Genomic DNA, 12,585 nt, shown 5'->3' with positions numbered 1-12,585 from the left:
GCAACCAAGGTACATGCCCTTGACCGGAATCGAACCTGGGACCCTTCAGTCCACAGGCCGACGCTGTATCCACTGAGCCAAACCGGTCAGGGCATCAAGTACAGTGATCTTGATGGGGTTTTGGCCGCCTTTCCTAACCCCGAAGACTCTCAGAGTCGACTCAGGGAGATGAAACTAACCCACAGAACAATTTATGCTGAGCATGGCGCTAAGATATAAAGGTCACTGAACTTGAAAATTGCTCTCTCACACCACTGAGCAAAGAAATGTAATCTCCGTTTTTTGATGATTAATTTGGCAAGAAGTAATTTTTTAAGATGATTATACCCAGGAAAGGTGCTCTCTGTAATGTTGGGCAAAATTCAATTTCTGGAAGGTAATTAGGCAACATGGGTTAAAAGCCTTGGAGAAACTTATTCCTTTTTTCTCAGTAATTCTACTTCTAGAAATTTTTCCAAAGACTAATATAATTTTTTAGTACAAGTTGCAGTAATTTTTAGTATAATTTGCCTAATTTTGTAGACAAAGTTTTATATTCAGGAGTACCCAATGTAGTAGACTTAGGATTGGCATAAACTTGGAAGTGACCTCAATGGATGGTGGAACCTCCTGAGGGACTATTTTGTATAATTAAAAAAATACATTGTTCTGAGACAGTAAAACAATTTTTAGTAAATAAAACAAGAAACAAAGATGTATGTACTGTGTTGTTGTTTTTTATTTTAAGCATGTTGCATGAAAAGGCAAGTACATCATTTTGTAAGAAAATGTGATCGTATACACAAAGTAAAGTCTCCAAAGAGGAACAGTAAAGCATTAACACCCATGCATTGATGCATTTGTCTGGCATTTATCGAGTGTCCACTATCTACCATGGACTGTTCTAGGCACTGGGAAAACAGAGACGTGAACAAGACAAGCCTTGTCCTCCATGTAACTTACCTTCTAGAGGCTGTTGAAAGGAAGTGTGTGTTCATATGTGATTTTTAAAGTTTTCCTGTCACCACATACTTTAATTTAAACAGAAATCAAAAAGTAGGGGAGGGATAGGGGAAGGGAAAATTCAGGCACTGAGCTGGTTGGTTCAGACTCCAAGGAGGAGCTGCAGAAAAGTGGCCAAGCAGAGCATGTTAGGAATCCAGGAAGGCTTCCTGGAGGAAGAGAACTAGAGCCAAGCCCAGAGCCACAGCAGGTACAGATGTAGGTGAAGTGGGGAAGAGGAGGCATAGGTGTGCTGGGGTATGTGTGTGTGTGTGGGGGGGTGACCATATCACCCACTTTCCTCCCAGGTGGTCTACTTCTCAGCCACATATCCCTACATCATGCTGATCATCCTGTTCTTCCGCGGAGTGACACTGCCGGGGGCCGGGGAGGGCATCCTCTTCTACATCACACCCAACTTCCACAAGCTGTCGGACTCTGAGGTGAGCGGTCCTCCTGGCCCCAGGTACTAGAAGGCGCCAGTTCGGTTAAGTGCACACCTGAGTCCTGAGCCACAGGTGACCAGCGCTAGGATAAGTTATTGCTGCTCTCTGACCCTCCTGTGTAAACTGGGATTGTTGCCAGGTAGAGCTGGTTAGCACATGCAAGTGGCCCTGCAGCACGGCGCCTTTATGATTGTAAATGTTGACTATTTTTTCTCATTCTGCCTATAGGTGTGGCTGGATGCTGCCACTCAGATTTTCTTCTCCTACGGGCTGGGCCTAGGATCCTTGATCGCTCTTGGGAGCTACAACAGTTTCCACAACAACGTCTACAGGTGCCCATGCACAGGAGCACCTTCCTCCGGCCACAGCCCTCCGCGGCTACACCCCAGACCTTTCTCCTCTGTCAACTCCGTCTTTCTCAGAGCCAGTCCCTCTGACCACTCCTTCTGGTTACACTCCTTCCCAGGAGGGGCGGCGGGGGTGGACCCACCAGCCCTTTAGCCCCCCTGACAGGCACCCTCTCCCCCTTGCCCTTTGCTAGCCACAGCCTACTAGCTCTTTTTACCCGCCCTGACCGTGCCTTCCCTCGCAGGGACTCTATTATTGTCTGCTGCATCAATTCGTGCACCAGCATGTTCGCAGGATTTGTCATCTTCTCCATCGTGGGCTTCATGGCCCATGTCACCAAGAGGTCCATTGCTGATGTGGCGGCCTCAGGTCAGCACCGCACAGGACCGGGGCTCTGGAGAGGGAGGGGCTGGCGTTTGCGGTCATCAGATCACCACCTTCGCTCGCTGGCACAGAGGCCACTGTGTGCCAGGCAGCGCCCTGAGCATTGATGTGGACTGTATCCCTGGATCTTTCTGACACGGGGGAGCTGGGAAGGTGGTAGGACTTTGGAGTTGAGCCCAGACCTGGCTGATTGCAGAGCCTGGCCATACTGGCACATCTAGCCCAATCCTGGGCATCTGGGGGGAGCAGACTCGCTCTTGCCCCAAGGATAGAAACGTTGGTCCAACTCAGACATGTTCACCACCATGACACAAAGCACACAAGTCCATGCATTTGTCCCAGTTCCAAAAACATCCTCATCAAGTAGGCTGTGCCCCTTCTTCTCTCCGCACAGATAGGCACCGGGTCCAAGGAAAAACCTGGGCACCCTCCCTTCCCTGCTCAGCCAGGAAAGCAGCAAACATGAGGACCCACTGTGTGCACAGCAGAGGCCCAGAGGCTCAGGAAGGAAGCATCATGGGTTATGCTGAAAGGAACGTTCTCCCCTGAGGCCCTGATCTCCCGCACTTGGGCAGCCCACCAGCTCATTTCTCTGGAACCCACAGCCACCACCCCACTTTCCAGAGCCAGACCCCAGGGAGGTTATAGTCTGCTTGCTTTTCCTGCCAAGGTTTTCCCGATCGCTTGAATATCACCCCACCCAGACACTCAAACACAACCTTCCCACACTGACCTCCTCAAGCCTTCTGCTCCCCTGTGGTCCCCATTACAGCAAAGGGTTCTGCCAGCCAGTGCCCAGGACAGAGCCCCAGCATCACTCTGTACCCTTCCGTCACCACCACAGGCAAACCAACCAGTGCCAGGACCTGCCCATTCTACTTCCTGTTTCTCCATCTGGTCACCTCTCTGCCCCTGCACTGTCCCCATTGCTGGCCAGGCCAGCGCAGTTCCTCATCTCATCCCACTGGTCCCCTTGACTGTGGACCCAACCCTACGGCCTCCCCGACCAAGCACACACTTTTTCCTCAAGTAGAAAAGGTGGCTGACAACCCTCACTCAAAAGGTTTCTTGGGAGATGAAATGAACCTTAGAAAGTGGGTGTGTACTGAATACATTGTAGGTGCTTGCTACGTTTTATTTATATATTTTTATCCTCTCCCCACAGGCCCCGGGCTGGCGTTCCTGGCATACCCAGAGGCGGTGACCCAGCTGCCCATCTCTCCCCTCTGGTCCATTCTCTTCTTCTCCATGCTGCTGATGCTGGGCATTGACAGCCAGGTGAGGACGTCCTCCCTGGCACCTTGAGGAGCCCCTCACCCAGCCTTGCCCATCTGGGAGGAAGCAGAAAGAGGAGGCCACTGCCCTAGGCCTCCTGAGAAGATGGCCTGGAGTATCAGTCCCCTAGAATGTCCACCACATGAAACTTCAGGGAACAGCTCAGCCACCTTCCCCACTTTTGAGATGGGGAAGCTGATGCTCAGAGTGAGGGACTCCCGAATTCACAAAGGGAGGCAGAGGCAGAGGCAGAGGCAGATCAGGCCTGGATCCCGGGGCTCAGCGGGCCCTGCTGTCTCCATGCCGCTGGGCTCTCCGGTCTCCCGCCAGTCAGGCTGTGGGTGGGTTGGGGTTGGGGCCCTCCGCGGTGGCTGACCCCTGTTCCCCCTGAAGTTCTGCACTGTGGAGGGCTTCATCACCGCCCTGGTGGACGAGTACCCCAAACTCCTCCGCAACCGCAGGGAGCTCTTCATTGCTGCCGTCTGCGTCGTCTCCTACCTGATCGGCCTCTCTAACATCACTCAGGTAAGGGCAGTAAGCACCTGGCACCCGCTGTGTGCCAGGGCCACTCCCAGGCCCTCTGCACCCCAGCCTTGTCTTAGCCCACTTTACCTCCCAAACCCCGTTCATTGAATACCATCTGCATGCCAAGCCCAGCACACACTGCAAGAAGTAAGATGGGGTCCCTTCCCTTAAGGGGCCCCTGGGTTGATGGGAGACACAGACAATGATGCAGAAATGATGGGCGAAGCTAGAGAATATGGCCCCTAACCCAGTCTAGGGCACCAGGTACTCTTCCTGGAAAAGGGGGTGCAGGGGCTGAGTTTTAAAAGACTCGTAAAAATTAACTAGAGCCCTAGTCGGTTTGGCTCACTGGATAGAGCGTTGGCCTGCAGACTGAATATAGCATCGGCCTGTGGACTGAAGGGTCCCAGGTTCGATTCCAGTCAAGGGCATGTACCTTGGTTGCAGGCACATCCCCAGTCGGGGGTGTGCAGGAGGCAGCTGATCGATGCTTCTCTCTCATCGATGTTTCTAACTCTGTCCCTCTCCCTTCCTCCCTGTAAAAAAATCAATAAAATATATTTTAAAAAATTAACTAGAGTCCTGGCTGGGTGGTTCAGTTGGTTGGAGTGTTGTCCCGTACACCAAAAGGTTGCAGGCTTGATTCCCAGTCGGGGCACCTACCTAGGTTGTAGGTTTGATCCCTGGTTCAGATGTGCATTCAATAAAAACTTCCTCGGGTGAGGATTTAAAGAAATTTAACTGGAGAGTCAAGGTGGAGTTAGTTGGGCCTTTGAGGTTGACACTGCCCTTCCCTTTCATTCCTACTTTTTTCCCCCTTTAGATATTAATGAGCAAGGCTCTCTGTGTTCAACCCCCTCTCAGTCTACGCAGAAGACAAATATATAACTGATGAATTGTACAATAAATATAAATTACCCTAAAGCCATGAGCACAGCCCTGTGGGTCTGATTTATGATCCACAAAACCACCCCTGGGTTCAAATACAGTTCAGACTTAGGATTAGTGTTTATTCATTCTCTCATAATTGATGAACACCTACTACGGGCCTGGTGTGACAGTGGAGATTCAGGAGTGAACATGACAGACGGTATCTGCTCTCTTGGATAAGACTGACATACACATTAGATCATTAAATGCCATGAAGAAAAGAGGATAGTGGAACAGAGAATGACCAGCAGGGACGGGAAAGATGCTACCTCAACAGAGTAGTCAGGGGCAGTCCCTCTAAGGAAGTGGTAGTTGAACTGAGACTCCAATGAGAGGAAGATCCAGCCAGGGGAGACCTAGCTAGGGGAAGAAGTCACAGCAGGTGCAAAGGCCCTGAGGTGGGAATGGGCTTGGTATACGTGAGGAACGGTGTGGTGGGGGCAGAGGGAGTGAGGGGTTAAGTGGGGGATGCAGAACCAGAGATCATGCAGGACCTTGAAGGCCAAGGCATTGGATTTTATTTTATTATTTTATTTTCTATCTTTCTACTGATTTATGTATTATGTTATTGTCTTATTTAAGCCATGGAAGGTTTTGAGCAGGGGAGGGACTTGACTGACTCAACATTGTGGACAGATGGCTCCTCTTCTGCCCTCCAACCTTACGGGAAATGGGGCACTTCCCTCCATGCTCCCCACATTTGCATGTTTTCTGCCCAATCCCAGAGAATCAAAGCCCACACCTTCCTTGCTGCAGTTTAGCCTAACCCCAGCCTCATCAGACTGTAAAGCCCAGGTTGATTGTGAACTGAATGCACGGGTCCCTGGCCTCACTCTCACCGTTTTTCTCCTGCAGGGGGGCATTTATGTCTTCAAGCTTTTTGATTACTACTCTGCCAGTGGCATGAGCCTGCTGTTCCTCGTGTTCTTTGAATGTGTCTCCATCTCCTGGTTTTACGGTGAGCATCAGCCCTCTTTCCCCTGTCATTCATTCATTCATTCATCATTCCTTTCTCCAGTTATCATTCAACCAGTACAACTTGAACACCAGGCCCTTTCCATACATTCATGTATTTCGTTTTCACAACAACTCGATGGTGTTACCACAGGAGGTCCCATGTTTAGAAGATATCATAAGAAGAACAGTTGAATAAACTCATTTAAACGGAACCACAATTTCTTCATAAATTTTGGGATGAAATGGTTTGTTTGAGATTTTATCTGGAAAAGGGAAATCAAGACTACAAAAAAATTCTACAGTTAAAAGTATGCACTATCTTAGAACAAAGAATGAAGGAAATAGTGACTTTATTTGTTGGTTTGTGGCCTAAGTTTCCAGACCAACTGCATGGTAGTCCAAGCATATCCTTCCCTACTCTTCAATGATCACAGTAAGATGATGTGTTTGAGAGAAATGTTCTCCGGGGTCCCTCTTAGTACTTGATAATCATTGTATCTTTCTTGCCACCTCACCTCCTCATCATTTTCCTTTCCTTAACTCTGACTGGCCTAGTGCTATCAGATCCTCCTTGTCAGTGACTTTGCTTATAATTGGAGCAGTGCCCAGCATTACTTCATGACATCTGTGGGTCTTTGCAGGATTCGCAGTTCTTCTTTACAGTCTCTCACCAGTTGCTGATAGCATCAGATCAACAGGGAAAACCATCCTGGCCCAGTAAGGCTTTGCAGGAATGGCTGGGACAGATGGTGCCTGGGGGGACTTTAAGAGTGATGGGGACACGTTTTGTAAGCGTATCCGGTTTTTGGTAGATATTTTCACGTTAAGGTGATTTGCTTTCCCACGCTACCTACTTGCTGTGGGGATTTGGTTATTAAATAATTACTAGATAATGAGCACCCCTCAGAGCATTAGCCCCATGTTGCAGACGAGGAAACTGAGGCCCAGAAAGGTTGGGTGACTTGTGTATGGTCATCCTGTGAGAGAGGGACAGCTTGAGTTTAGCCTGTAATGCCCACAACTCACCCATCCGTCCTGCTTTTGCTCCAAATGTCACAGGTGTCAACCGATTCTATGACAACATCCAAGAGATGGTTGGCTTCAGGCCCTGCCTCTGGTGGAAACTCTGCTGGTCCTTCTTCACCCCAATCATCGTGGCGGTAAGGACAGCACCTGACCAGCCCTGCTAGGATGAGCACAGACTAGGCCCCGGGTCCAGAGAGGAACTTCTGGAGGCAGAGGTGGATGGAAGAGGCCCCAGACCCCTGTTCCCTAATAAGACCACTCCCTGCCATTTGTTGAGCATCTGTTTTGTTCCCTGCATGATGCCAGACATAGTGCATCATCCTTACAAACCTCAGACAAATAGACACTAGTGCCCCCTCTTTGCTGAGGACCCAGCGCTCCCCCAGCCAGCATCACCCATCACGTTGGTGCTGCACCCAAACCACGTCGGCCTGATTCTGAAGCCCAAACTATTCATACAGGGGGACTTCTCATTCTCAGCACCTCCCATTCCCTTCTGCAAGGGGAAGGTGAGGCATGAACAGGCCTTGGAGGGGGATGCCCCAAGGCCTTGGTCGGGGGGAGCTGGGGCCACTACACATGTTGTGTCTTGAACAAGGGCACCCAGCCAATGGCAAATGGCGACTGATATCCAACTATTCTGCTTGCCAAGCTGGTTAACTTGGAGAAAGGGATGTTTTTTCTGTCAGTCCTCTCAGAGGAGTCACCTTTTCCTATTGGTCCTTACAGAGGGTGCGTCTTTTTCTATTGGTTCTCCCAGGAGGGGTGCCCTTTTCTATTGGTTGTCATGGAAATGGCTCCTTTGGCCATTGGTGCTCCCAGAGGGGATACCTTCTTCTGTCTTGCACAAAGGCTTCTCCTGTACTGGAAGTGGCCTTGAGTGCAGATTCCCAAGATGTTGAGCCTCTGTGAGGGTCAGCCTCAAGGTAGTGGTGAAGGGAGTGGACCTGTCAGCTGCAGGATCTGAGGAGGGACCTCGGTTGACCAATATGTGTGACCTACTGCCCCCCACCCTCTCCCCCACCCTCCCAGGGTGTGTTCCTTTTCAGTGCTGTGCAGATGACTCCTCTCACCATGGGAAACTATGTTTTCCCCAAGTGGGGCCAGGGCGTGGGCTGGCTCATGGCTCTGTCTTCCATGGTCCTCATCCCTGGGTACATGGTCTACATGTTCCTCACCTTAAAGGGCTCCCTGAAGCAGGTAAGCCTCTTCTTCACCCTTTGCATCATTGGTCCCCTTCCCCCACTGTGCTGGGCACAGCCCCTCCCCTTGTGGAGCTCACAGTCTAACAAACAAATCAATAGCCAGTGGCAATGGAGTGTTAGAGGAGCCATGATTGGGGTAAACCAGGGAGATGGGTAAGCCCTGCTGGGTTGGGGAGGGTTAGGGAGGGCTTCTTGAGAGAAGGGAAAGCTAAGTATGAGCCAGAGTTAAAAGTAGAAGCAGATGAATGTTCCTAGAAGACGAGGTGGGAGGGGGGGAGTGGGGGGAGCATGTGCAAGGCCCACAGGTATACACTTATCACTGTGGCTGGAGGGTAGAGTGAGGAGGGGTGCAGGGGGGTATCAGAGATGAGGATGGGAATTTATGGCCTGGTCAGATCATGGAGGGCTTTGAAGATCACAACAAGAACTTTGGACTTTATCCTAAGGGTAATGGGGAGCCATCGAGGGTTCGGAGCAAATGAAGGGTGGAATCAGACGTGTTGAGGGCTTCCTCGAGACCTCATTTGTGAGCTTGATAAAGAGAAAACATGGCCTTACCCTCAAGGGAAGGCAGAGCCTGTAAGGTGTGCTTCCCTAGCAGGGGCTCACTAGCGTGTGCCTGGTCCATGCCAGCTCTTCGGTAAGTTGTATCAAATTCTTGAGTGAGACACGGCAGTGCTGGAGGGAGCCAGGTGCTAGAGACAGGAATGGAGTGAGTGCAGGCTGAGGATATTCACTGAGGAAAGTTGGAGAATCAGATTATGGAGGCCACAGCTGGGAAGATCGGAATCAGTGGCTCTCAACCTTGTTTCCCACCAAGATGTCCTCGCTAGAAGGAGGGGCTCGGGTCTGCAGCTCAGGGAAGGGGAGTGGAGGGTTGTGTGCAGTCCCTGGAGTTGCTGGGCAGCCTCCTTGAATCACAGATGGAGAAACTGAGGCCACGTGAGGAAACCACTTGCCCATTCCTTGCAGAGCTGGGGCCTGCAGCCCTTTTATCCAACTCCAGGTTCAGTGTTTTCATTTCCCATTGTTCTCTGCTGAGCCTCGAGAGGAAGCCAGGTCTGCATTTGTGGAGGAGAGCACAGCCTGTGCGAAGGCACCGTGGTGGGAAAGGGCAGCCAGGCGCGTCTGAAGACGCCGTGTTAGCTGATAAGGCAGGACTGCGGGATATGCGTGGAGAAGGTGGTGGGAGAGCCAAACATCCAGCGAATATGTATCGAGCATCTACTATATGCCAGACACTATGGTCAGGACTGGGGACACAGCATTGAACAAAGAAGGCGAAAATCCCACCCTTTTGGAGCTCATATTCTAGGAGAGGAATATCAACAAATAACAAAATGAAAACATGTTAGATGGGGAGGAGGACTATGGAGAAACCCAAAGTAGGAAGGAGTTTAGGGAGTGCTGGGCAAGGCCTCACTGAGGGGATGACACTGAGCCAAGACCTAAGGAGGTAGACATCGAGGGTGTCACTATCTGAAAGGAAGAATGTGCCAGACCGGGTGCAGCACGTGCAAAGGCCCCGAGGCAGGTGCATGCGTGGTGTGTGTGAGGAGCGGTGAGGAGGCCAGCGTGGTGGGAGTGAAGTAAGTGAGGGGATGAGGAAGGACATGGCGGTCTGAGATGACAGGGGCCAGATCATATGGGGCCTTAATAGGACTTGGGTGAATGGGAGCCATTGTTGCATCCTGAGGAGGGATGCGATCTCTAACATGACTGCCCCCCAGCCGCTGTGCTGAGCATAGAATGAAGGGGATGATGGTCAAGGATGGACGTGGAGGGCCAGTGGGGGGCTATTGCTCTAACCCAAGTGAGAGGAGGTGTGCGTGGAGGGTGTGGAGACACGGCAGAGTCTGGGCACAGTTTGAAGGCAGAGCAGACAGAATAGACTTGAAAAGAAGGTGGGGGAACAGAGAGGCCTGTCTCCTTCCATCTCAGCCCGAATTCTCCCCGGTGCCCACAGCGCATTCAGGTCATGATCCAGCCCAGCGAAGACATCGTCCGCCCGGAGAATGGTCCGGAGCAGCCCCAGGCCAGCGGCTCAGCCAGCAAAGAGGCCTACATCTAGGGGTGCGAGGTGGCTCGCCGACCCGACACTCTCACCCCCCACCTGGCTGAGCAGGACCACCACTTGATGTCTGAAGATACCATCTATCTCAACCTACCTCGAGTGGCGCGTCCAGACACCATCACCACGCAGAGAGGGGAGGTGGGGACAGTCTCACCCCTGCTGGGTCCTGACTTGCGCAAAAATACTCGTCGGCTCCGGCACCTGCGGGCCGGTGACCTTTTTAATCCGGGCCCCATAAGCGTCCAGCAGTGGGCATTTGTGACTGCCGTGTAGGTCACTTTTATCCGCCAGCGAGTGTGACTCGGTGAGGCTGCACCCTCCTGGCTTTTAGTCGTTTCCCTGACTGTTCTCTTAACTGCCGAAACCCGTGACTGTTACCTTGGACTTTGCAGGAGTGCGTTTCCACCGGAAGGCTGCTCTGTACACATGAAAAGGGCATTTTGTATAACAGGTTTCTAGGGAGAGCTCGCTCTTAAGTAGCAGGGAGCCAGCAGAGCTCTCTCCGTTTTTTGGTTTTCTCCTTCCCGAGGCAGCTGACTTTAAAACAAGCCCGAGGACCTCAGTCAGCATCCCCCGGCCTGCTTCTCAAGCAGTCTGTACAGGGTCCTGCTTCCCTGCCACGGCTGAGAGCATCTCTGTGGCTAGGCCTTCCTGCCCCTCCCGCCAGGCCATTCTGACTGCACCCGGCCCTGCCCATTGGAAACTGCCACAAGCACAATTAAATTTCTAATCAGCATTCTGGGGGACCTACGATCCTGCTGGGGACGTTCCCTCATCGAAGCCCCAGTTTCTCTTAGGATGCCCAGAGTTAGAGAGCACAGAACAGCTGTGGAGGAAATCAAGGTCAAGTGATCCTACCCCTGCATCCAAATGGATCCAGTGACCTTTTTAAAACGATCTCCTCCCTCACTACCACCCCCTTCAAAGCTGCGGCCCTCTCACCGTCTCTGAAACTCCTCAGTGGGAGTCCCCTCACTGCCACCAAAATCTACCCAGCCATCAACTGAGGCGCTAGTGTTCATCCAGCCCCCCCCACCCCCACCTCCAAAGTGCTTCCAAGACGAAAGCTGCTTCCCCGGGAAGTCGGTTTTGTTCCTTTCCGGAATCGGCTCCGGAATGGGCTCCCTGGTGGCGGTGGCATGTCGGCACATCGGGTGAAGAGAGTTCCTTGCAGACCCCAGTGACTCAGTTCCTCATCTGGCAGGAAGATGGGTTCCCAAGTAGCAAATCGTCTGTTGTGCCCTGTAGCTCCTTAGCTAGTTAGCTCACAAACTGTGTTTTACAACTAATCCTTAATCACTATGGTAAATAACTGTGACTGTGGGTTTTTTAATCTCTTGTCATTCTCATCTGAAAGTGACCAGTGACCAGCATATCAGTTCTTGCAATAAGGTATTACCCTCAGAATATTAAGCACATTATTGTAGAGAAAACGCAAAGCATTTGTACACATACACTCATCCTCGCGCGTGGTAGTTAGGGTCTTGTTGGGTATCATGTAGGAAATCTAAAACCTGTTCCTGAGATCATCTGTAAAATAGTCTCATTGCTAAGGGCATCCCAGATGCCAGCTGGTGACTCCATGATCAACCTGCATATGTATTGTTCAAATATAGGGTTTAGGCTGAAAGGAACCCTTCACTGTGTATCATGGTCCCACCCCCATCCTTTTAGAATAAGGGCAGGAAGACTTCAAACTTTCTCTTTGTTCTTCAGTGTGAAACTAAGACCAAGTCTTTTTAAGACAAATGCAGTGTATTTCATGTTTGTAAGCAAATCTAAGTGAGATGTTTGGCAAGAAATCCCCTAACTGATTTCCATCCAAACCTACTTATATAGCACAATATTATCATGTGTCGTACAATTACTGTGAGAACTGTGAATATGTGTAACATTTTTTTAGTATTTGCCCTGGGGGGAAAAGATATTGTATTATCATATATGCTTTTTTTTTTTGCAATAAGGATTTATTCTCAGAACACCAAGTAAATCTATCTCTATATAAAAAAATATATGTAATATAAACATATTCAAACTATATACAGAGCCTGTTTTAAAATAATTACAGCGTTATTTAGTAAAATTATCTGTTCTATGGACCAAATGTAAAATATTTATAAATGAAGATGCATTTTAAATGTCTATAAATGGTGTCATAACTGGAGCACGGACATTATGTACATTCCTAAGAATTTAGAGGAAAAATAATAAAGGTTCTATGATCTACAACGTCAAACCTTCAATTCTTGGGGGTGGGGGCACAATTGCCTCTTTAATCAGACCAAACTTACACACAATATTATTTTTCCCCAACAGAGAGAGAGAGAGAGAGAGAGAGAGAGAGAGAGAGAGGTTTGGGCTCACATTCAGTGAGATAGAGATGGACTTCCAAAAAGTCTTGGAATGTGTAGCTAAAACATGACTCTGTGCTACA

The 12,585-nt window shown here is 50.2% G+C and overlaps 1 protein-coding gene across 3 annotated transcripts in view; it reads left to right on the top strand.

Moving 5' to 3' along the window:
* The window catches only part of SLC6A1 (solute carrier family 6 (neurotransmitter transporter), member 1), a 20,972-nt gene extending 8,592 nt beyond the window's left edge, over positions 1 to 12,380 (top strand). For all 3 annotated transcript variants that reach the window (XM_005870060.2, XM_014542749.1, XM_014542748.1), the window contains 9 exons: positions 1,290 to 1,424; positions 1,656 to 1,759; positions 2,020 to 2,144; positions 3,325 to 3,437; positions 3,828 to 3,959; positions 5,745 to 5,847; positions 6,906 to 7,006; positions 7,905 to 8,072; positions 10,044 to 12,380. In XM_005870060.2, the coding sequence (XP_005870122.1) occupies positions 1,290 to 1,424; positions 1,656 to 1,759; positions 2,020 to 2,144; positions 3,325 to 3,437; positions 3,828 to 3,959; positions 5,745 to 5,847; positions 6,906 to 7,006; positions 7,905 to 8,072; positions 10,044 to 10,148 (1,086 nt within the window). In that variant the 3' untranslated portion in view covers positions 10,149 to 12,380. The remainder of the gene's footprint in view (positions 1 to 1,289; positions 1,425 to 1,655; positions 1,760 to 2,019; positions 2,145 to 3,324; positions 3,438 to 3,827; positions 3,960 to 5,744; positions 5,848 to 6,905; positions 7,007 to 7,904; positions 8,073 to 10,043) is intronic.
* Positions 12,381 to 12,585: the final 205 nt, after the last annotated feature.

This window comes from Myotis brandtii, unplaced genomic scaffold, assembly GCF_000412655.1.
Source record: "Myotis brandtii unplaced genomic scaffold, ASM41265v1 scaffold312, whole genome shotgun sequence".
Classification (NCBI taxonomy): domain Eukaryota; kingdom Metazoa; phylum Chordata; class Mammalia; order Chiroptera; family Vespertilionidae; genus Myotis; species Myotis brandtii.
The sequence above is the reverse complement of the archived record's forward strand: the minus strand, read 5'-3'. Positions and strand labels throughout refer to the sequence as shown.